A 24,345-nucleotide genomic window follows, 5' to 3' on the forward strand; every position below is an offset into this window, starting at 1 on the left:
ACAAAATCTTTAGGAATACAGATAGAAGAGCAATGTAAAGCAGAAAAATTCCAGCATGGAGTCCATGATGTAAGTGCTGTGATAAAAGGTGAAAATGTAATGTGCAGAGTAGCATGAGAGAAATCAAAGCTTAGTGTGAAAAAGCAGCATTTTTACCAAGTGCAACAGAATACGAAATATGAAACTTGTGTGGCAAAACAACAAATATTTATTGGGACCATAGTCTGAAAAATATCTTATGTTAAGGGCCATCATTCTTTTTTTTTTGTTGTTCCAAAATTACCACCATTCCGTGTCCCCTTATTTTAATTGTTGAAAATTATGTACATCAGAAATAAAGAATCTTAAAACTGGTGCTATAGAAAGAGTTATTTACATGAAAAAGAATGAATTCTGCATTGTTTTAACTTTCCTGCATTCACTTTTTTGTTTTGTTTTGTTAATCCCAAATTTGGGATGTTTGCACAAATTGTATTCCACATCTGGACACTGGCAGATTAAGAAATGTGATTGAGATATCTGTGCTTCCATGCACTTTAATAAATGTAGCTACCACTCTGAAAAAGTTTGTTCTTTGGAGACTGAAGGGCGATGGTAGGGATTTAAGTAGGGGAAGCTGGGATGTGGTGAGGAGCGTTAGCCATTGGAGCACAGGCTCCAGTTGCTAGTTTGACTAAATAGCCTGGGAGATGCTATCTCCTATTAAATCATGGAAAAAATGGTAAACCAAACTGACTGAAATGATCGGTTTGGGGACTGTTTGTTCAGCTTCTCTCCAGATCATCTTTCTGTTTTATAAAATATATTTACATAACTATCATTTACATGTGGATTGCCTATAAACTGGATAGAATATTTTCCATATGTAAATTGGAATGCCTAATTTACTTGGTCACATCTAGTTAACAACAAAATTGATACGTCATAATAGCAATCCTCAAAACCACTTCTGGATTATTTTAGGTCCATGTGGTATATCCGGTAAGAGGGTGGGCTGTTAAGACTTCAGCGTATTAAATGGCTGTTGGTTATTTGCAAAAGGTCATGGACCTTTTCCTTTCTTTTGAGATGACTACGGTAATTCATGCAATGTTTTCTGACTTGCAGAAAGTCTTGCAGTTACAAATTTAGGATTTTACTGCTGTCAACAGAATATCTGAAAATGCTGTTTGGGGATTTTAGTTGGATGTTTTGTGAATGGTAGTTCACCTCTTAAAAATAAATGCCGTTTTGTTTTAACTATTCTTCCTAACAAAACTTGATAACTAAAAATACGTCATGGGCAGGCTTGAATTCAAAATTTGACTATGATACTAGTGTGCTGGTCAGTGAAAGGCTGTTGGGGGAGGTAATGAGCAGACATGACTGCAAAAGATGATTGTGAATGAAGAAATGTGCTTTTAAAAAAAGACTTTATTGCAGCTACTGTACCAGTAGCATACCACTTTTGAGCAAAGGATCAGAAAAGTGAGCAGTACAAAATGGCTACCACTAGGTGGCATGATGAATCACAAATCTTTTGAAATTGGAATTCAGCTTAAAAATGCAATTTATTTATGAAGGGTTCAATACTGGTTTGATCTTTTCTTTATATAATTTTAGAAGTAAATTAGTTATTTTTAATGTCTAAATGACATTTGGAATATGTTTCAGTAATGTAAATGCTAAGTTTTTACGGCCTACATTTTCAAAACTGACAGGTTTCAGAGTAGCAGCCGTGTTAGTCTGGATTCGCAAAAAGAAAATGAGTACTTGTGGCACCTTAGCGACTAACCAATTTATTTGAGCATAAGCAGTCTCTAAGGTGCCACAAGTACTCCTTTTCTATTTTCAAAACTGTTAGTTAATTTTTGGTTCTCCACTGAGCCTGAATTTTTTAGCCATTACAACTCCCACAGAAGTCAATGTAAGTGCTTAATACCTCTGAAAATCGGGCCCTGTACATTTAAAGTTGGGTATCCTAAATGAGTGGACACTTTTTTTTCGAAAATATAGGTCGAAATGACTACAGTATAGATAAATAGATAAGGTTATGGTCGAAATATAAAACATAATTTCTTAAGCAAGAGAGACCATGATACTAGATTTCTTAAGAATTAAAAAACTAAAATATAGATGAAAAGTTTACTCTTAAGATATCCAGTATTAAGTAGCCCATTATAATTGTTTCTCTCCCTCTTAGGTTGGGGGGGAACTCTAACTTGACCACAATACCTATTCAATTTCTTTCTGCTTTTGGTATTCAAGAGTTGTAAAAATGGAAAAGACCCATGAGGATATCTAATTTGTCGCTTCAGGGTTGTTCCCTACACTACATTTTTTTCCCTACTGCTTTGTGAGTTATAGTTTCTGAGCAATGATTTGAGCACTAACTCAAATGATACGTTCTAATCCTCAGATTGTTGCAGGGGTTCCATGAATGTTACATATTGTGGAACTCTATAGTGATTATTTTTAGCCGCTGTCATCAGAAGGGACAATAGCTAATGTGGTGGGAATGCATTTCTGAATACTGACTTTATTATTTTTATGAATTGATAGTGGTATTAAGTTGCCATATTGATAGCACTGCATTCACAGGACAGACATTGTACTTCATTGGGAATACACATTTTTCCATGTTGCCAAGGTAATGCCTGTTTTCTGGAGGGGAAATGCATGCATACACTGAACAGAGTGAGAAATTAACTCTATTTCCACAAAAAGAAAAGGAGGACTTGTGGCACCTTAGAGACTAACAAATTTATTTGAGCATAAGCTTTTGTGAGCTACAGCTCACTTCATCAGATGCATTGAGCTGTAGCTCACGAAAGTTTATGCTCAAATAAATTTGTTAGTCTCTAAGGTGCCACAAGTCCTCCTTTTCTTTTTGCGGATACAGACTAACACGCTGCTACTCTGAAATCTATTTCCACAGTAATTCAGTTTTTGTGTCTGTTAAGGATGGTCACTCAGCAGTACCCATTGTTGTCTGATGTGAAGACCTGCTGCCAGAAACTGAGATCATCAATTCATTTCAGATAGATCAGGCACCATAGTGAAAGATTCTACTTGTTCTGCTTTTAGACAAAATGTTCGGGATAGACTAGTGAAGAAAACCTAGAGAGAAACTGACTAGCCGCATGTTAGTTTCACTGTGATGTCAGTGGGATAAAATGTTTCTGCTCCTTCACAAAACAGGTATGATCAATCCCCCTTCATCTTGTCCCTTCCCCTCCCCCGCCCCAAAAGGATTTCCTTTCCTGTGGGGAGAGGTGGGATATCTGTAATTTCATGACAAATTTAAATTGCTACTGCTGTGCCTGATCTTCCTGTATCTGTCTCAGTGTTAACTTCATACTTGGAGTGTGAAAGGTGCTGTATAAAAACAAATTCTAATCTATTCTTTTTTTAGTCTGGCCAGTCATGATTTTTAAGTTCAGTGTGAAATTATGTAAAATCAGTTTAAACTATAGGCAAAACTTACTCTGTGCTGTTACTTGGAATTAATTTGTACCTGGTATTTATTTAGTCTACCACTGGATGTCACCACTGTTCCACATAAATGCAGCCAGGAAAAGGATTTATTTAGTGTTGGGAGAGAAAGGAGGAAGGAGAATCCATTTGGCACTTAACTATTGGAAATCGTTTAATTTAACGCTTCTCAGATACTGGCAATTCATAGCATACATTTGAAGCCATTAGACGCACACATTGTTTCAAACTCCAATTGGCAAATGCAGAATTGTGAGAGTAGACTGAATGTATCGATTATTGTAGACTCTGAGTGCCGTTCACAGGCTTGTTGGTGATGAGTCACCACACTGACTATCCAAGAAATTAGATCAGGAAATGGCTAGGAGTAAGATCTTACTAGGCGTATAGATGTTGTAGTATTACAGCTTACAAATAGCACATTTATCCAGAAATGACTTTCAACCTACAAGTGCAAAAAGAAAAGGAGTACTTGTGGCACCTTAGAGACTAACCAATTTATTTAAGCATAAGCTTTCATGAGCTACAGCTCACTTCATCGGATGCATACTGTGGAAACTGCAGAAGACATTATATACACAGAGACCATGAAACAATACCTCCTCCCACCCCACTCTCCTGCTGGTAATAGCTTATCTAAAGTGATCACTCTCCTTACAATGTGTATGATAATCAAGTTGGGCCATTTCCAGCACAAATCCAGGTTTTCTCACCCTCCGCCCTTCCCCACACAAACTCACTTTCCTGCTGGTAATAGCCCATCCAAAGTGACCACTCTCTTTACAATGTGTATGATAATCAAGGTGGGCCATTTCCAGCACAAATCCAGGTTTTCTCACATTAACATTCATAAACCAGTCGGAGAACACTTCAATCTCTCTGGTCACGCAATTACAGACATGAAGGTCGCTATCTTAAAACAAAAAAACTTCAAATCCAGACTCCAGCGAGAAACTGCTGAATTGGAATTCATTTGCAAATTGGATACTATTAATTTAGGCTTAAATAGAGACTGGGAGTGGCTAAGTCATTATGCAAGGTAGCCTATTTCCCCTTGTTTTTTCCTACCCTCCCCGCCACCCTCCCCCCCCCCCCCCCAGACGTTCTGGTTAAACTTGGATTTATGCTGGAAATGGCCCACCTTGATTATCATACACATTGTAAGGAGAGTGGTCAGTTTGGATGGGCTATTACCAGCAGGAGAGTGAGTTTGTGTGTGGGGGGGTGAGAAAACCTGGATTTGTGCTGGAAATGGCCCACCTTGATTATCATGCACATTGTAGGGAGAGTGGTCACTTTGGATGAACTATTACCAGCAGGAGAGTGAGTTTGTGTGTGTATGGGGGTGGGGGGTGAGAAAACCTGGATTTGTGCTGGAAATGGCCCACCTTGATTTTCATACACATTGTAAGGAGAGTGGTCACTTTGGATAAGCTATTACCAGCAGGAGAGTGAGTTTGTGTGTGTGGTTTTTGGAAAGGGGACGGGGGGTGTGTGAGAAAACCTGGATTTGTGCTGGAAATGGCCCACCTTGATTATCATACACATTGTAAGGAGAGTGATCACTTTAGATAAGCTATTACCAGCAGGAGAGTGGGGTGGGAGGAGGTATTGTTTCATGGTCTCTGTGTATATAATGTCTTCTGCAGTTTCCACAGTATGCATCCGATGAAGTGAGCTGTAGCTCATGAAAGCTTATGCTCAAATAAATTGGTTAGTCTCTAAGGTGCCACAAGTACTCCTTTTCTTTTTGCGAATACAGACTAACACAGCGGTTACTCTGAAACCTACAAGTGTAATGTCTACTAACTGTTAGATCTGCAGAGATTAGGTTGGATTTGTAGAATAAAAAAAAAGTCTAGACCTTCGTTGGTTTTATGTCAATACGATAGGTCTGTTAAATATACTAGAGCACAAAATGCTGTTAAATTGCTCACAGACGTTTCATGATGGTCGGCTTTTGTAACCAGATTTTTAAGAATTTTTTTAAGCTATTACAGGAATAGAACATGATTTATTGTTAGATTTTTTTTCTTTTTGAAAATTGTACCGTCAGGAAGGAAGAAACAAGCAGAACATTTGTTTTTTAGCTTTAAAATAAGGCTGTCACTCCCATTTTTCGGGTGAGTTATGTGGTTTTTTTGGGAACAGGATGCAATCTCTAAACTGTATTAATTATCAATGTCTTTCCTTATTTGAAGAACACAATAACAGTGCTTAAACTTTGAAAAGACAAAAGTTGGCAGTACAATCTAGTTCAGATACCACCTTCTCTCATAAGGCAAACATACAGATATTTTCTGTGTCCTTTAAATTGAATTTTTGAATGGATTTCAGCTACCATTCTGTTTTGGAACATGATACATTAGAGTGCATGATAACAGTGTGGTAGAAATATTTCCAAATAAGCATAACTAATACTCCAAACTTGATCCAGCTAAATGCACATTTAAAACAGAATACAGTTGGAATATGTAACCTGCCTTGAGTAGATATGTAGTGGAAAAACTTTCCTCCAATAAATAACTTAAAAGGGACACAGTAGCTAAGCATGTAGCCTGCACACAGTATAGTACATATAATGCCAACAACTCGCATCATAGTGGAGGGATACCAGAAAAGGTTTCTGCTCCAAACTGGAGTTATTCTTATTTGAAATCAGTCAAAAAATGTTGTGACACAGACTTTGGGTGAAAAACCAGTGGTCTGAATGTACGATTAATTGAAAGTCTGTCCACAGATACTTGCATGTCCTTAGCTGATAGTCAGAAGTGATTGTCTTTTATTCTTTCTATCTCCAGCTATAAAAATATCAAGATACAAAATATACAGTCTCTAATCCATATTCTTAAAGAGCTCTTCTGATTTCAGAAGTGGTATTTCAAGCTCATTTGAGAGAGTAGAGGCTTCATTAGGGACAATCTTAATAGATTTTGCAGTCAAATTAAAAACTGATTTCTAGAATGTGAGACTAGTATGTGTCCACCAGATTTCAACTTTACTTTGGTGATATACAGAATAGCACTGAATCACATCTCCTTACAATACAAAACTCTTCCCTCCTTTTGTACAAATGCCTATAGGCATCCACAACGGTCCAACTATTTCCATGTCTGCTTGTCTTCTGAATTTTGTTTTTGAAACATCCAGTGGCATGACGAATGTAGTTGTTCAGTTTATCAATCAGATGCAGGATTCTTTACAGATAACCTCTGGTACAGTATACAGGGAAATATAAAAATGAGGAATAAGGTGTGAGCTTACTCTGTCTTTCTTTGTTTTTCTAGAACACCAAGTTAGACAATGCTGGAAAACAAGGTCAGAATCTCTCCTGTTCAGTAGACATTCTTGTAGCTAACAGCTGAGTTAATTTTCAACATGGCAATAGGTTAACAGTAGGTTCCTCCAATTTTCTGTAGTAGGACTGGTGGTATTGATTACCATCAGGTAGATTGTGAAAGCTCCTTCATGGGAGGTTTTCAAAAGGAGGCTGGATAGCCATCTGTCTTGGATGGCTTAGACCCAACAAATGCTGCATCTTGGCAGAGGGGTAGACCAGGTGACACTTGTGGTCCCTTCTAACCCTATGATTCTCTGGGAAAGGATACCTGGAAAAGGAGTGCCAGAGCCAGGCTGTGGGTGGCCTGTGTGTACTGGTCAATTACCAAGTTGCAGTCAGGAGACAAATAGTGGGGTTGGAATTGAGCCGGCAGTCAGGGTCAGGTACCAAGTTGCAGGTGGGAGACAAGTAGCACAGTCAGGTTTGAGCCAGGTCAGGATGCCAGAGAGTCAAGGTCAGGCACCAGGTTACAAACAGCGGGCAAGTAGCAGTCAGGGACAAACCAGGATCGGAAGCCAGAGTCTAGGGCCCACAACACGGCAAGGTCTAGAGTGGAAGCAAGCAGGTGTTCTCTGTCGTCGCTCACACAGCTCACCTGATTTATATACCAGCATGAGCCAATCAGTAGACTGGTGTGGGGGTGTCACCACTCAGGCACTGCTGGACAGTTCTTTCTGCAGTGTCTAGCTTCATACAGTCCCGCAGCGGAAACTCAGCCTACTCTTCCAGTAGTGATGCGGTCATGCGGAAGCATCAGCCCAGAACCTCCATGGTTCCATATTCCAATCCTGCAGGTTCTTACAGGGAGTGAGCAGTAAGGTGATAAAATTTGTAGCTGACCCAACTTGCCTAGGCTGGTCACAAGTAAGGAGACTAAGCAAATTCAGGGGGATCTAATGCAATTAGGTAAATGGGCAGTACAGTGGCAAATGAAATTCACTGCTGAGAAATGTCACGTAATATGTATTGGAAAGAATATTTTGAACTACTTAAACACATTGCTGGTTTCTAATGACTTGTCAACACAATGATTTTGTGCATAGCAAGCCAGGGTGTGACTCGATAGCACACTGACTGGCTGTGTGGATCCTGTTACCGTGCACTAAAAGTTCTGTCGTGCACTTTGATGTACTGCATCACCCTATATCTCATATGATCTAGTAGAAGTAGAAGGGTTTTAGAGACCTGAACAGTCTGAAAGGATTGGAAGTGTTTAGTTTGGTGAGGGGACATACGGCATAAAAAATAATAAAGGGCAAAGTTGTGGTAAATCCTGTTTTCCTTTTTTAACCATAGAAGTCAAAGGGGATATTCAATGATGTTAAAAGGTAGCACATTTCAAACTGATAAAAGAAAATACTTTTATGCAGCATCCCACATCTGGAATTCATTGCCCCAAGATGTTAGAGCCCGAAAACTTAGTAGTATTTTTAAAATATTTAAATCTTTTATATGGATAATGAGAACATCCACCATTACATTAGGTTGGATATAAACCCACATGGCTTCATTAGAAATTTTCTCTGAAGAGGGTATTCCAAAGTTGTCCACTAGGGGGTTCCTTGCAGTTTACTTTGCACTGTTGTGTGACCTATGTCAGAAGTATGGACTACCAGATGGATATACTGTTGTCATTTGATGTGCCACCTCCTGTGGTCCTAGCCGCTGAATTTCTGTTAATGTGTGAGGGAATGGCAACCATTTAAAGGTTACTCAGCTCAGAATTTTGAATATTACTTTTTTATTATGGTGACTCCTGGTAGCAACATCATAGATAGTTTACGTTCTAAAGTGGCCACCAGTTCTTGGGGTTTTTCCCCCTAAACGTAGGTGGTCTATCAGTGTGAAATTTCATACTGTTCATTTTTATGCTCTTTGAATTTTCTGTGCAGTTCTTGTTTGGTCTCTTATTTGATAAAATTTTTAATAGGAAGCCTTTGAAGTTGGACTGTGGCTGAAATTTGTCATTGGCAGTCTGAGCTTCATTGTTGATTTATCTGTTTTAAAAAATTTCGTATCTACACAGAATTTGGCAGAAAGATGTATCCTCAGTAGATCGGGTACAATGCTTTATTTTTGTTTTGGCCATGGGGGAAATGGATGTCAAGGCACTTTTAGCCTTCATTCATTATAGCTGAAAGTTTATGCACCAGTGATTGCCAATTAATAAAAACTTTTCTGTTGTAAAGATAAAATCTTCTCCATAAGCAGCTATGCTTTTCTGTCCGATTTTATATAGAGCAGAAAGTTTTATATGCAGCAGTGGCAAATGAGCATATGTGTGCAGCTTTTGCACATCTGTCGCTTAATAACTGTGTGATTAAAAATGTGTTTAGATATGAAAGGACTGATAAACCAAGGTTTTGGGACACAGTGGGAAACAGTCCACCTAATGTTTATAATAGTAATTTACAAGATTTTGCAGGTTTTTTTATCCTAAATATGTGACACAAATGGAAACATTTTACAAACTATTATTTTTACTTGTAAGAATGTGGTTTACAGGAACATTAGAAACTGGTTGCTGCTTTTTATAAATTAGTAATATAAATGTATTATGCAGGAGGTCAGACACCATAATGGTCTCTCCTGACCTTAAAATCCTATGAATCTATGAAATAGTAACGTTATATTTTGTTTTTGATATCCTGCTTATCTGTAACTAGAAGCAGAGACTTTAAGTAAAACTTCATTCACACACACTATTAAGAGATATACTGGCAAATCTACAATAACAAAATAAAATCTTTTGCAGGTGCAAGTATTGGCATTATGATGAGAACCTGCTCACCTCCAGTGTTGTCATTGTCTTCCATAATGAAGGATGGTCCACACTCATGAGGACAGTTCACAGTGTAATAAAAAGGACACCAAGGAAATACTTGGCAGAAATTGTGATGATTGATGATTTCAGTAACAAAGGTAATGCAGAGGCTATTAACAATGAATCTGTAGAAAAGAGGGGGAGGGAATATTAAAATAATTTTAATAATTAGCTTATTGGATTTATTATTCTGATATAGGGATTGTGTGTAACTGTACAAGAAAAACAAGATGGTATTTATACAGTCATTTTCATCTTTCAGTAAAACACAAGCTACATCTCAATGGATAGTAATGAAAAGGAAAACACTGGTCTATATGCATACATTTCTGTTCTATGCATAGAATTTGTGGCAGGTTTTCCCAAGAGTTTGGTTAGCACATTAGTATGGAGGTCTGGGTTAATTAGCACATTCTGTCATTGGGAATTTTAAGAAGGATAATCTGTTTAGAGATAAATTGAAACAGCTCACAGCACTATGCTCTATCTGTAACTGTCAAACCAGTGAGCATGAAGTACTTATCTACTTGTATTTTCACTGCTTCTCTTCTTTTAATCGAGGAGTGCTAAATTTGACATAAGAAGTGTCTTTCATCTTACCCTCACAGGGAAATCCTATCTTAATTCTGACTATAGTCGAAATTTGACTATTACTATTCAGTAAACCATATTAATTTTTTCATTGTCTTAATGTTTTTTGGAGCCACCCATGATTCTTTGAAACACAGTACTGCATTTACCATTGCTTATATTTCATTGAAAGAAAAACTATTTTACTCACACATTTTTACATGGAATTTTCTTTATTTCGTGGTGGCATATGGGCTCCAGCTGCATGTCATCAAAGCTTCCAGACGTTTGTAGTCTTTCCTGCCCACGCTCGTCATCCCTGTTCTTCCTTTCCTCAGATGTGAACCAAGATGGGAATGTATATGCTGTGCATACATATGTATGATTTTAAATATATAATATGCATTATAAAACACATGCTCTCTTGCTCGCTCTCACTCTCTCAGAATGTTTTCCTAGTATTGAAATCTTCACGTCTAATGCTCATTGGCAATGTAAAGTGAAGCTGATTTGAGAAGAGAATAGCAAGAGGTGGCATGTTAATGTACATGTAAATAAGATAATCAATGATATAGAGAGGGTCAGTTCGATGTCTATTTTCTTTGATCAGTTTTCAATTTAAAACACTTTGTTTTATACTATGCATAATTAATCTGAAAGACACGCTGCCACAAGATGTTGTTGAGGCAAAATTCCTAGTAAGAGTCAGAAAAAGATTAGACATTTGTGTGAATAAAAAATATTTGCTTCTACAGCAAGGATAATTTTTGGTTATGGCACTGGACTTGGATTCAGGAGTATCGGGTTTTGTTACGGGCTCTACCTTTTCCTTTCTGACTTCAGGCGAATTGTTAATCTCTTTGTGCCTCAATTCCTCATCTGAAAATGGAGATAACAATACTTCACTACCTCACAGGGTTATTATGCAGCTAAATCCAGAAATACTGGGGAGGGAGGGACAGCTTTCACATGCTACAGTGATGAGGGGCAAAATAAGTATTAAGACAGAAAAATTAGATACAATAAACATTTATAAGGTGCATAAACCTGAGATTAGAAAGAAATTTCCTCTATAGGCAAGTTGTTGTATACATGATTATTATGGGATCTTTGCATGTTCTTCTGAAGCATCTTGTACTGGTAGCTGTGAGAGTCAACATTACCTTTGGTCTGCTTTTGGTATGGCAGTTCCTATGCAGAGCTAGTATTGCCAAATCTTGACGCAACGGCATTTCTATGCTGTCTGTCCCTTGGATTGGTATATAGCAAGGACAAGGCATGTCTGATCATAGGTGAGTATGAGCTACTCTTGGAGTCTGGGATCTGCTGTCCCATATACTCCTTTTTCTCTTTGAATAGTTGAATTTGGAGATATGGGGGGCATCTGGCTATGTGGGGACCCAGTGCTGACGTGGTTCTCCTTTTGTATTGTTAAACAGTCTGGTACACAGTATACTTGTCTTCTGCCTGTCCCCATCTCACAGGAGAATATTGGTAAAGAATGAATCCTAGAAATTAATTTTAAGGATGAAATGATTGTATTAAAAGCAGGTTAGACTTTTTGCATGTAAAGCATTATTAAAATGATAAATAAACATTAATTTTCACAACATCCCTATGAGGTAGGAAAATATTAGGAGCAGAATAGTACTGGACCCAGGACTGACCCCCCCCCCCCCCTGTGGGACTCCACTAGATATGCGTTCCCAGTTTAACAGCGAATAATTGATAACTATTGTTGGAGTATAATCTTTCAACCAGTTGTGCATCCACTTTATAGTAATTTCATCTGGACCACATTTCCCTAGCTTGCTTACAAGAATGCCGTGAAGGCCTGTGTCAGAAGCCTTACTAAAATCAGGATGTTTCACAAGTACTCCTTCCCTGCATCCATTAGACCAGTAGTGCTGTCAAAGAATGGTCCACTATATTCCTGTTGACTCTTAATGGAATCACACCATCTGAGAAGCTGGTTTAGACTTTTATATAATATGTAAATGTTTCTCTAAAGGATACGTTTTTTTTAATAATTTAGTCAGCAGCCATATATTAGACTTTTCAGCTGGTATCACAGTTATCTTTATGTGCAATTCAAGGACTTGCTGAGCCAGTTAAATAAAAGCTAACATCACTGTAAAATTAGGTGGCCTGTTTAGTAAAAGTTTGTTGGTATTTAATCTGAATTCATAGTACTGTTCATATTGTGTGAATATGACTGACTATCCACTTTATATAGGTGACTTTCATGGACTGTCTGGCATAACAGACCTAGTACTACAAGATAGAATAGTATATGTCAGGGGTGGCCAAACTGGTTCACAGGGTCGCAAAGCGCCCCCGCCATCTGCCAGCCTGGTGGGGGTGGGAGGGAATCTTGACACTCTGCCTTGCAGCAGGGTGGTGGGGTAGGGGCTTCTGCCCAGCGGAGAGAGGGGTCTCAGGGCTTCAGTCCTGTGGGGCATGCCTGCTGGGGCTCAGGGTTTCAGCAGGAACAGGACTGAAGCCCCAAGTCCCATAAAGTTCTTCCCGTACGGCTGACGCCTTGAGCCCCAGCAGGCGGTGCCCCAGCTCTCGAGCTTCTGAAGATTATTGTATGCAGCTTGGAGGGTCAGAAAGTTAGGCTACCCCTGGTATATGTGTATTTAAGATTATAAGGAAAAATTAGTATTTTATTACCTGAGAAACAGCATGACTATGTAATTAGCATTGTCATATAAAATATATAGACTCTTAATTATAGTCTCTTATTCTTACTCATATAATATGTATCCTAGTGGATAGTGTGCTGGATTGGAACTCAGAAGACCTGTGTTCTATTCCCATTTCTGCCACTGGTCTGCTGGTTGATCTTGAGCAAGTCACTTGTCTCTCTGTGCTCCATTTTCCCTATCTGTAAAAAGGAGGTGGCAATATTATTTCTTTTGTGAAGCACTTTGAGGTCTACAGTTGAAAAGCATTATATAGAACTAAGTGGCATCATATTTCCTAACTCTCTTCAGTGTGTTTAAGCATGCAACTTTAACATAGTGAGGGGGTTTTTTTTATGGCATTTGCTATGTTTTTTAGGGGTGGGAGGAAACCAACCAACCAAAACATAATCTTACACCATTTGACTAGAAACTAGCAGAGGGCCATATTCCAAGCATCTTATGAAGCCAGTCTCTGTGAACCTTAGGAGCTGGGGATCTCCTGCTTTCAGGCTGGCAGATTGGGGCTTCTCACAAGAATGGAGCTATTATACATCATGTAAGCTTCTGAAGCCAGGGCTTCTGAGAGGCCCTGGTCCCAGCACAGGAACATTTTGTAAAGTGTGCTTATAAATCTGTCAGATATATGTACAACTCTGCCATTCTTAGCTGCATGCTTCACACATGCTATCATTGTTAGTGATTTACTGCATGTGCATACAGTAGTACAGTTTTCACAGGCTCAGTTAAATCAAAATTAATTTTGTTTTGCGTTGAACTGAAAACAATAGCTAAAGATATTAATATTTGAATTTCCTCTTTTTCCCTATCTGGAACTGGTTAAATGCAGCTACCAGACAATGTTGCCTGAAAAGCCTGAGTCTCAGCTCAGGTGCTTTGTGCTATATTAACTGCATTGCCCTCTTAGTAGTGAAGAATGGAGCTCTGATTCCCCACATGAGAGAACATTGAGTTGCTTGAGATTAAGGTGATGTTCTTGCTGTTGGCAGTGTTCCTAAATCCCAGATTCAGAATTATAAAAGGTCATTAATGGCACCTATTAGCGTATATTTTTTATTCATTAATAATGTTGTTCTTTTCTAGTTATGAGAAAGAAACAGCATTGTTTATGCATCTTTAATAATTTTCAAAACAATTCTTTATTTATAATAATCAATTGGAAGTAATTTACTTATTGAATGGCACTCTTCTCTCTCCCCCTGCACTCTCTTCTGTGCACAATAGTTTTTGGTTGTAGAGAATTTCCAGAGTGGGTTTTCTTTGTTAACTTGTTTTGTCAGACGCACAGGAGAATAGCAATGACAGGAATTCAATGCCAAGTTAGTAAAATCATCACAATTCTGATATCTTCAATGGAAAAGTGTGTATTAATAGGATGTTAAAATCCAAAAACTAAAGAATGCAAACATTTCAAAAGCAGCGTCAACTTGGCCACATTGTGTGCATATATAGACTATTTCCTTTCCATTGTTTCTCATAGGTATAGCTTTAATATATTTTCTTATTTTGCCAAATGTCAGACATAGAGAGGGTACAGCTGACTGCTGCAGGTACCTTACTTTTTATATTTCCTGAATCCCTCTGTTTTAACTGTACACTTTAATGGTGCATTAACATTGTGTTTTGCATTTAGGCCTCGACTCAGCAAAATGTTATGACGTTCCATTGAAGTCACTGGGACCACTTGTGCTTAAAGTTAGGCTAATGCTTAAATACCTTGCTGAACCAAGGTCTTAATGTCCTTCGTAAACAAAAGGGACCAGATCCTCAGCTGGTATAAATTGGCACAGCTCCATTTGAATCCAAAGGAGTTACGCTGATTTACATCAGCTAAGGGCTCCTAATCTCAGCTTTTCACTAGTTCTCAAGTTGTCATAGGTTTTGTCTACACTGACCATTTTTTAAAAAAATCTTGTTTTATTGCCACTGCTGCAGCTCCACAGGAGTAGCGGCAAAGGAAGAGCTAGCATAGGCCGGGAACCACTGGTTTTACCAATGTATTGGCTAACCCTGCTCAGAGCACATATAGATGAAACAGTGGTACAAACATCTGTTAATGTTGATGCTTTGTCTATGCTTGTGCACCTATTGATGGCACCAGTGGATCTGCATCACTGGTAGCATCACCATGGGAGAGTTTACAACAATGGTTGGTGTAGGTAGGACCTATGATAACTTGGGAATTAAAGAAACGCTGACATCAGTAATCAATCAAGGAAGTAAAACCTGAACAGTTGAGAGGCAAAAGAATATTTAATCAGGCTGTTGATAATAATTTTTGGTCGCTTGGTTTTTACTAACACTTTTGAGTAGGGAATCTTTGTTAAACATTGAGTTCACTCTGAACCCCCTACATTAAATGACAGAGCTCCGTATTTGGAAACATGTAGGAGGTTCTTCAGCAAAACTGGGAGAAACCAGACTAGCTATTCCTGATATTTCTAAGGTTTTTTTAAAAATAGCAGGAATAAAACCTTAATTTAAAAACAAACAAACCTTTCCTTTGAAACCACCTTTATATGTTTTTTGAAGAAACAAAATGTGTCTGCTTGGTGGACAAAATTCAGCACTAGGCCAGTGGCAGATTTTCTAGACATAAAATGTCAGGGCTTTATATTCTGATGTCTTGCATCCCTGTAAGGCTAAACTTTGGAACTGTATAATATTGGAAAGGGGGAAATTCACAGCTTCCCAGTGAGAACAGGCACTCGCTCCTAGGCCTGGAAGGGCCTGAGATAATGGATTTCAAAGTTCTGAAATACTTACCATTGAAAAACATTCCATAATCCATGTTAGAAGTTTTTATAGTTCCCTCCGAGCCCTGCATAGGTGAATTTATAATAACTAAAGCACCTGCCTTTGTAGGCAGAAAGTGTTAGAAATAAATTCAATTTTTAATAATCAGGAATGTTTTACAGAGAGCTAAATCTTCTTGTAACATATGAGGCATATAAGTAATGGTGTGGTATAAAGCTTTTATGGACATTTGTGTGGGATACCTTCATAACTTTCTTGTAGTTATGAATTCACACTAAATTCATTTTGTAAAATGTCTATCCTGCATCTATCATGTATCCTCTATATCAGGGGTGGGCAAACTTTTTGGCCCGAGGGCCACATCTGGGTGGGGAAATTGCATGCAGGGCAGGGGGTTAGGATGCGGGAGGGAGCGTGGGGTATTGGAGGGGGTGCGGTGAGCAGGAAGGTGCCCAGGGCAAGGGGTTGGGACAGAGGAGGGGTGTGAGATGTATGAGGGGGTTCAGGGAAGGAGGTTGGGGTGCGGCAGAGGGCTCAGGGCAGGGGGCTGGGGATCAGGAGGTATGCAGAGTGCGGCCAGCTCAGGGCAGGGGGTTGAGGTGCACGAGGGATGCGGGGGATTGGGGCGCCAGGTGCAGCAGGGGGCTCAGGGCAGGGGGTTGGGGTGTGGCAGGGGACTCAGGGCAGGGAATTGGGGTGCGGGGTGCAGGAGAGGTTAGGGCTCCGGCCCGGCACCACTTACCTGGAGCGGCTCCAGGGTAGCAGCGGCGTGCACCAGGGCTGGCCCCAGCCCCACGCCACTCCCAGAAGCGGCTGGCACCACGTCCCTGTGGCCCCTGGCGGGGGGGAGGGTAGGGGGAAGGGGTGCAGCAGAGAGCTCTGCGCGCTGCTCTTGCCTGTGAGTACCTCCCCTGAAGCTCCCATTGGCCATGGTGCCAGCTGCTTCCCGGAGCGGCGAGGGGCCGGCAATCCTGCGGGCCGGATCCAAAGCCCTGAGGGGCTGGATCCAGCCCGCGGGCCATAGTTTGTCCACCCCTGCTCTATATAATGCATAACACATACATCATATATATATTTATTATATAAATAATTGTCCTTTTCCTAACTTAGTCCTTAGGCATAAGTGACATGTTTGTAACTCTCAAAGAATTACAGCAGCTTTGCAAACGTATGTAAAGGGAGAGAGAAGAGGATAATCAGATTTTGTCCCTACTGACCTTGACAATCAAATTTTTTATGTTGTTTTGCTTTTTAATGGAGGGTTAAATAGTATTCGGTATTCAGGTGGCTTTGGAAGAAAGCAAGTTTAAAAAAAAATTCCATTTTTGGAGCACGATTCCTGAAATAAATTTTGATACCTTTTGGTTTTTTTAAATCCCATTTTTATTTCAATTATTAATGCATAATCTCATTACTTATATTTTGAGGTTGGAATCTTCTTAGTAGTTTTGTCAAAGGTGACGTAAAATGTAATAATTTATAAGACTAAAATCTAAGGCTTTTTCTATATATAAACTTGTACTAGTTTAAATAAACTGGTGCAAACTAATGTGTGGACCCTTATTTTGGTTTGAGTGGCTTATTTTGGTGTAGGTTAAACTTGTTCTTAATTGACTTAAGTTAAATTGAAACATGTCAGTCTTAAATTAAAATAGGAGTCCACACTGGGTTTTGCACTGGCTTAAGGAAATCCGTTTCAATTAACACCTTTATTTAAATCAATGCAACTTCATGGAGACAAGACATACCTGGCCTGGTGCGTGTTCAGACTTTTCTGAGTTGAATCATAAGGGGCAAGGTTAGGGTTAACCCTTAAGAATGAAACACTTTTTCCATAACCGTGCTGTAGGGATGTGATTTCCACATCAGAATATATTTGTTCCTTAATCTATTGATTTTTTTTCTTTTCTTTTCTTTTTTTAAATATTTTTTGTCAAATTTGTAACCGAGCCCTTTAATTATGGCCCCTCCTGTCCCTGCTGCCCAGCCTGGCTCCTACCATCCGCCCTGAAACTTTCTCTCTGCCTCAGAGTTTTTCTGCCTACTATCAGTGATTCTCCATCTTTATCATTTTATGTATTACTTTGTGATATGATCATCAGATGATGGACCACAGTGCACACCCCTCAGTCGTCATCCTTCAGCTGCTCTGAGGTATTGCTGTAGCTCTGTTGGTCCCAGAATATGTGAGAGACAATGTAGGTGAGGTAATTTCTTTTATTGGATCAACTTCCTTCAGTGGAAGGTATTCCAATCTGTTGAGCTTCACAGAGCGGTTGGGACAGATTGTTAAGTAAAAGAGGTAACACATGTTGGGGCAGTCACTTGAAATTAAATGGGCAATTGGAGGTTACATTGTTATGCATAAAGGGTTTGAGGTGGACTATTAAGGACAGCAGGCAGTGTGGTATATTGCAAATTGTTGTAACGAGCCATACAACAATGTCCCTGTAATCCATGGCTTTGTGTGTCTAGCTGAATTATGAATTTAAGTTCCCAGTCTTGCTCTTTCAAAATGTTGTGCAGATTTCCCTGGAATCTCTTCATGAAAAGAGCCATCCAAATACCCCGGGAGAACCTGCTTCAATACAGGAAAAAGAAACCCACTGACCACTAAGGTGGTCATTCACATCTTCCCGGAATACTGTAAATTCAGGTACTTCCAGGAACAGCCTGCGCAGTACCGGATTTACCATGGTGCCGGGCCCACGGTACAAAGGGGCCTGGGCCTGCCCGCTCTTCTCTGCCCCCCGCCCATCGGTCTCTCCTGCGGGGGCAGCAGGCAGAAGCTTGGTCCTGCAGGCTCCGCCAGCAGCCAAGCTCACCCCTCCCCCGCCTCTTCCCCCAGCGTGCTGCCTTCCCGCCCCTCCCCATCTCCCTCCCTCTCCCTGCTGCCGATCAGGGGGGAGGAGCTGAGCCACAGTTCAATGAATAGAAGATTGTTGGGGGTGGAATAGATCTGGAGATAAATGTGAGAAGTGAGGGACATATGCTTTTTTGTTAAAATATTATGTTTGCTGCTGAAGAAAAAAATCCAGAATACTTAAAGTTGTTGTAGTAGTTAAATAAAACAATGTAAATGTCTGTCTGGTGATGTTCTCCTCCTAATACAGCCTGGCAAGAAAATCCTCCAAATATTCATGATTAACCGGTTGAATTGCAGATAGTTTACCTCCCAATGACTTCATAAATATCTGCTTCAATTATCTTTGGTAAATGAAATAACCAAACAATCATTCATTTTCTGATATAACTGTAAAACTCATCTGAAAAGTTTTCAAAATAAATCACTGTTTAAAAATGTAGAGTATGTACCTTCTAAAAATGAAACCTACATCTATCTGTGAGTTGTGAAGAATATGTATTAAGGTTATAACAACTAACAAGAATGCACTTTATGTAGAAAACCATGATTAAATCGAGTCTTCCTGACTAGTGATTTAAATCATGATTTAAATCAAATTCACCATGCCTGCTGTGCTCTTGCCCCTGGACCCTTCATTCCCCAGGGGGACCCACAAATATGTTTGGTGCCAGGCACACAAAAAGTTAATCCGGCCCTGAGCCTGCGTCCACCCCCACTGGCATGCCCTCATACACATAGTGCATGTGAGGTCACCCCGCATAGAGGGAGCCATTTTTAAAAGCACCCTGCCGCGTCGCTCTCGCCCTGGCACATGTGAGGTCACGTTGCACAGGGGATACTATTTTTAAGTGCTGGAGGGGTGGAGTGGCATCCCCCATCCGATATTGGACCAAACCAGAGATGTCTGGGTTTTGTCTCAGGTCTGGATTGGGGACAAACCTCTCAAAAAGGGGACTGTCCAGTTTAATACCAGATGAGTGGCCTCCCTACTGACTGCACTCTTCTAGTTGTCACCTGTCAGCCCACACTGGAACCCATACATCATCAAATAAGTACAACCCATATTTGAATGGGACCATGTCCTGAAAGGAATCTTCTTCTGGCCTTCAAATAACTCCCAGCCTCACCAAGCTCATCATCAGAAGGAAGCTCCCCACAGACCAGGCACCAAACTCCGCCAGAACAGCAGATACAAAACATGCAGCCCTATCTCCATTGCTACAATGATCAATACCTGCCCCCACAACACATCTTTCAAGCTTCATGGGTCTTATACATGCTTATCACAACATGTGCTATACTTCATCCAGTGCACCAAATGTCCCAATAACAACTGTGTGGGTGAAATCAGACAATCGCTATGCTCTCTAATAAACTCTTACAGAAAAATAATAAAAGACAAAAACATCATGTCACCCGTGGATGAACGCTTTTCACAAAGCGATCACTCCATTTTTGATATTTCAGTACTTGTCCTCAAGGGAAACCTGCCAACACCTTCAAAAAGTGAGCCTGAGAACCTAAATTCATAACTCTGCTAGACACCAAAAGCCATGGACTTTACAGGGATGCTAGCTTTATGGCTCATCACAACAATTTGTAATACACACACTATCTGCTACCCTTAATTGCCCATTTCAAACCCTTTATGCATAACAATCTAACACCATTTCATTTCAAGTGACTGCCGCCAACATGAAAAGGAGTACTTGTGGCACCTTAGAGACTAACAAATTTATTTGAGCATAAGCTTTCATGAGCTAGAGCTCACTTCATCGGATGCCGCCAACATGTTTCCCCTTCTACTTAACAATCTGTTCTAACTTGTATTTGGCTCTCCTTCCTTCTCCAGACCTGAAGAAGAGCTCAAGAGCTTGTACCTTACACCAATAGTAGTTGATCCAATAAAAGAAATTACCTCACCTACCTTCTCTCTCCTTCTAGTGAATACAGCTGCCACTACAAGGACATACTCATTGAGGAGATGGGTGGGAAGCATTGACTGACCCTGGGGATGCGGGGGTTGAAAGGGATAGGGGGATACAGGTCTGGCAGAACTTTGCCTCAAGTTCCCAGCAGTTTTAGGTGACAAAAACAGATAACTTAACAAAGACATCATGCAAATTGCCCAAAATAATTTGATATCGAGTCAAAATCGTGAGGAGTGTTAGTGAAGAGTCATTGACAATGGTCTTTGCTGAAAGGTGGTTCAGAATCTACTTTTGCAATCTCTTAGTATAGTGCAGCTATTAACTTTTTCTGTTCTAAAGCTAGAACTCCTGCTATAAAATCAGAGAACTTCAAATCAAGCCTTTATCACACTTATAAGCACTTTATCAATAATAGATTCGGCAGTGTTGTATTTGAGACCTTTTTAGTTCTGAACATCTAGATTTCCTTAGTAAATCTGGTCAGTTATGTTTAGTTTGCATTTAGAGTGTAACGCTAATTATTATAACGTGGAAAAAATTCTTTTTTATTATTATTTGATAGCGCACTTAAAAGAAAAACTAGACGAGTACATTAAGCAGTGGAATGGCCTTGTAAAGGTATTTCGAAATGAGAGGAGAGAAGGTTTAATTCAAGCTAGAAGCATTGGAGCTCAGAAGGCTAAACTTGGAAAGGTAGAAAATGTTTGATAAATAAAATCATTTGTATTTTCTTTATATTAAAATAGATATTTTTAACAAATCTTAAAATGGTTATTTTATTATGAACATTGTTGAAATAAGAATGGCTTAAATTCTTAAAACCTCACTGTGAGGTATTACACCACAGTGTAATAAAAAAAAATTGTGTAAATTTGTGTCAAAATTTAAGATATATGATAATTCAATCAATGTGTGATTTGTATACAGAAATCTCAAATGATATTATATCTCCCTGCCTTTTTTTGTTTTTAAAGGTTTTGATTTACCTTGATGCCCATTGTGAGGTGGCAGTTAACTGGTATGCACCACTTGTAGCTCCTATATCTAAGGACAGGTAACGCTATCCTGTTTTTCTACAACTCAGAAAGCCTCCTAAGAAGAAAAATAGTCACAGTAACAATCTTCATGTTTCAAACCGTATTCAGTGTGGTGTTCACATTACAACTATTGCATCATCTCCCAGAGTGGAAGATATTGTCATGTATCAAGTGACAATCATGCAAATAAATCTCTAATTAGTTTATTTTAATGGAGGTACTGAAATGTGGGTTACATTTAAGGGGAATCCAGTCTGTTGCAATGACTTTATCTTACAGGCCCCCTGTTGTGATAATGTCGTACTGTAGATGAATGAGCAGCTTGCTTAAACAAGATTATTATTATTAAAGCTAATCAAAAAGATTATATTTAAAATGGAGGTAGGAATTGGGGAGAGAGAAAGAGCTCAACTTTGATTTAGTGAGAATTTTCAGACTACTGAAGCCTGTGTGATCTTAAGGTTGCAATAATTATGGTAGTTACTACAAAAATATATTTGTTTCTCTTAAATCTAAAGTTAGAGAATAGTTTTAAACAAATCCTCGCCTTTGGGATGTGCTTGCCTTGTCTGCATGCCCAGACATTGTGCTAGTAGTTAATGTTGGAACCACAAGCCCTATGTGCACGAAACTCCATTTGTGCCTATAAAGGAATGGACCCCACCTGCCTCCGATCCTTTGAACCACCTGTATGCTGCAGTTGCTCTGTGCTGTTGTTTTAGCTTTATTTGGCTTATTCAGTAGTTGAAGGAGGCGTATGGGAGTGTGGCGTATCTTTATTTTAAAGCTGTTGAATCCCTCAGCCTATTGTACCACTAGAGTCTTAACTACAAGTATGTCAGAGGCTTAAAAAGTGCCAGGAAATAAGTCCTGCAAGGCCACTGTGTTGGTGATAGGCCAGGTCTCCAGGTGCTTCAGTTGTTTGGAATAGGAGCACTTCTCTTGCTCCTGTTCAGTCTAATGTCCCTTTACCTGGGGGAGGCAGGTTGTGGAGAACGTTCAAGAAACAATCTCAAAGACAAAACCTGAGGAGAGATTGTTGCTGAAGGCCACAGTGTTGAGGAGCATTGATACCTGCTACTCCATTGTACAAAGCCCTGAAATGGAAATTTGCAAAGAGTTAAATAAAAGAGCTACTTTTCTGGTCTCCTGGTTGGAGGTAAAGCATTATGCTGTCATTTCCCCTTTTTTGTTTTTCTCATTGTATGTAGCATTTGCCTCTAAGATGGAAGTGTTTAGGAAAAAATTGAAAAAAGCTTTCAATTCAGTCAATGCATCAGCAGAGCCTCTGATGAAAACACTGGGAGAAAAACAAGAGACTGTTGATCTTCGTTGAATATTGTGTCTGATGGATCACAGCGAACAGTGTATTTGTAAAAAGCAAACGTAGAATCTTCTGATGGAATGTTTGGCCATTGTGTTTAAAACCACTGCTGAGACATGCCTGATCCAACAGCAGCGAAGTTTGGTTTGGTTTTTCCCCAAAAGAATGGCTTTATAGGGCAACAGTACACCGTTCAGACTTGAATAGTGAAAGGCTCAATTTGCAACAAGAAGAACTAAAACTATTTTTTTTTTTTTGACAGCTGAGATCCCACATAAATAGCAGCAATTATGGAAAGATTATAAAATCGTGAGATCTGTACTTCCCTTTAACCCTCTCAGGTCTCCCATTTTTTCCCCCTCATTGCCCCAGGCAATATTTTTTCAGAAGGCCAGTGATAGCATTGGTATGTCAACATTTCCACCATAACTTCTCTGCTTTCAATATGCATTTCATAGATTCCAAGGCCAGAAGGGACAATTGTGATCATGTAGTCTGACCTCCTGTATAGCACAGGCCAGAGAATTTCCCCAAAAATAATTACTAGACCATACACTTTAGAAAAAAACAACAATTTATTTCTTAATCACCAGCAATGGAGAATCCACCACGACACTTGGTAAATTGTACCAGTGGTAAATTTTTAACAGTGAGAGTAATTAATGCCTTATTTCCTGTTTGAATTTGGCTACCTTTAACTTCTGACCATTGGATTGTGTAATTTGATGCTCTGGCATCAACGTGAGGACTGTTACAGTATATTCTTTTTTTTCTTCCATAAGAATGGAGTTTTACATTTTTGAGATGATACATATTTACATTTGACCTTTCATTTAAGTTACATTTCAATAAAAAATGAAAGTTAATGGTAGATGTATTAGATTAGACAGCATATCTTTCTTAAATTATATTTTGCTCTCTTCTTCCCCTTCCAAAATGTTTCAGAACTACATGTACTGTGCCTCTAATAGATTACATAGATGGGAATGATTATTCCATTGAGCCGCAGCAAGGTGGGGATGAAGATGGTTTTGCGAGAGGGGCCTGGGACTGGAGTTTGCTGTGGAAACGAATTCCATTAAGCCACAAGGAAAAGGCCAAAAGAAAGCATAAAACTGAACCTTATCGGTAAAGAGTGCTGTTTTTATTCTGTTAATTGTTTTGAATGCATATCTAAATCATCTCATTTTTCCCCCTCTTTTCCCATGAACTACGATTCGTGTAAATGTGACATTTGGGTCCTTGTACCTAACTTCATCCTCACTGCCACCATCCACAACCCTGCAGAACCACATGCACTGTGCCGCTCATAGATGTCGTAGATGGCAACACTTACAATATTATACCCCAAGGGGGTGGTGACGAAGATGGGTTTGCTAGAGGAGCGTGGGATTGGAGTATGCTGTGGAAGAGGGTGCCTTTGACCAAGCGAGAGAAGGAAATGAGAAAGACACAAACTGAGCCGTATCGGTAATCACTAAATCACTTACCCATTTCTCTTCTTAAGGAGATAC

At 39.5% G+C, this 24,345-nt stretch overlaps 1 protein-coding gene across 2 annotated transcripts in view; it reads left to right on the forward strand.

The window, feature by feature from the left end:
• GALNT7 (polypeptide N-acetylgalactosaminyltransferase 7) overlaps positions 1-24,345 on the forward strand; it is a 114,169-nt gene that overhangs the window by 60,505 nt on the left and 29,319 nt on the right. The window contains exons 3-6 of one of the 2 annotated variants that reach the window (XM_048847728.2): positions 9,570-9,736; positions 21,033-21,163; positions 21,445-21,524; positions 23,777-23,959. In XM_048847728.2, the coding sequence (XP_048703685.1) occupies positions 9,570-9,736; positions 21,033-21,163; positions 21,445-21,524; positions 23,777-23,959 (561 nt within the window). Of the gene's footprint in view, positions 1-9,569; positions 9,737-21,032; positions 21,164-21,444; positions 21,525-23,776; positions 23,960-24,118; positions 24,302-24,345 lie in introns of both variants that reach the window. The other variant, XM_048847727.2, reaches the window with a different exon arrangement.

The sequence above is a fragment of the Caretta caretta genome, chromosome 4 (assembly GCF_965140235.1).
Source record: "Caretta caretta isolate rCarCar2 chromosome 4, rCarCar1.hap1, whole genome shotgun sequence".
In the NCBI taxonomy this organism is placed as follows: Eukaryota; Metazoa; Chordata; order Testudines; family Cheloniidae; genus Caretta; species Caretta caretta.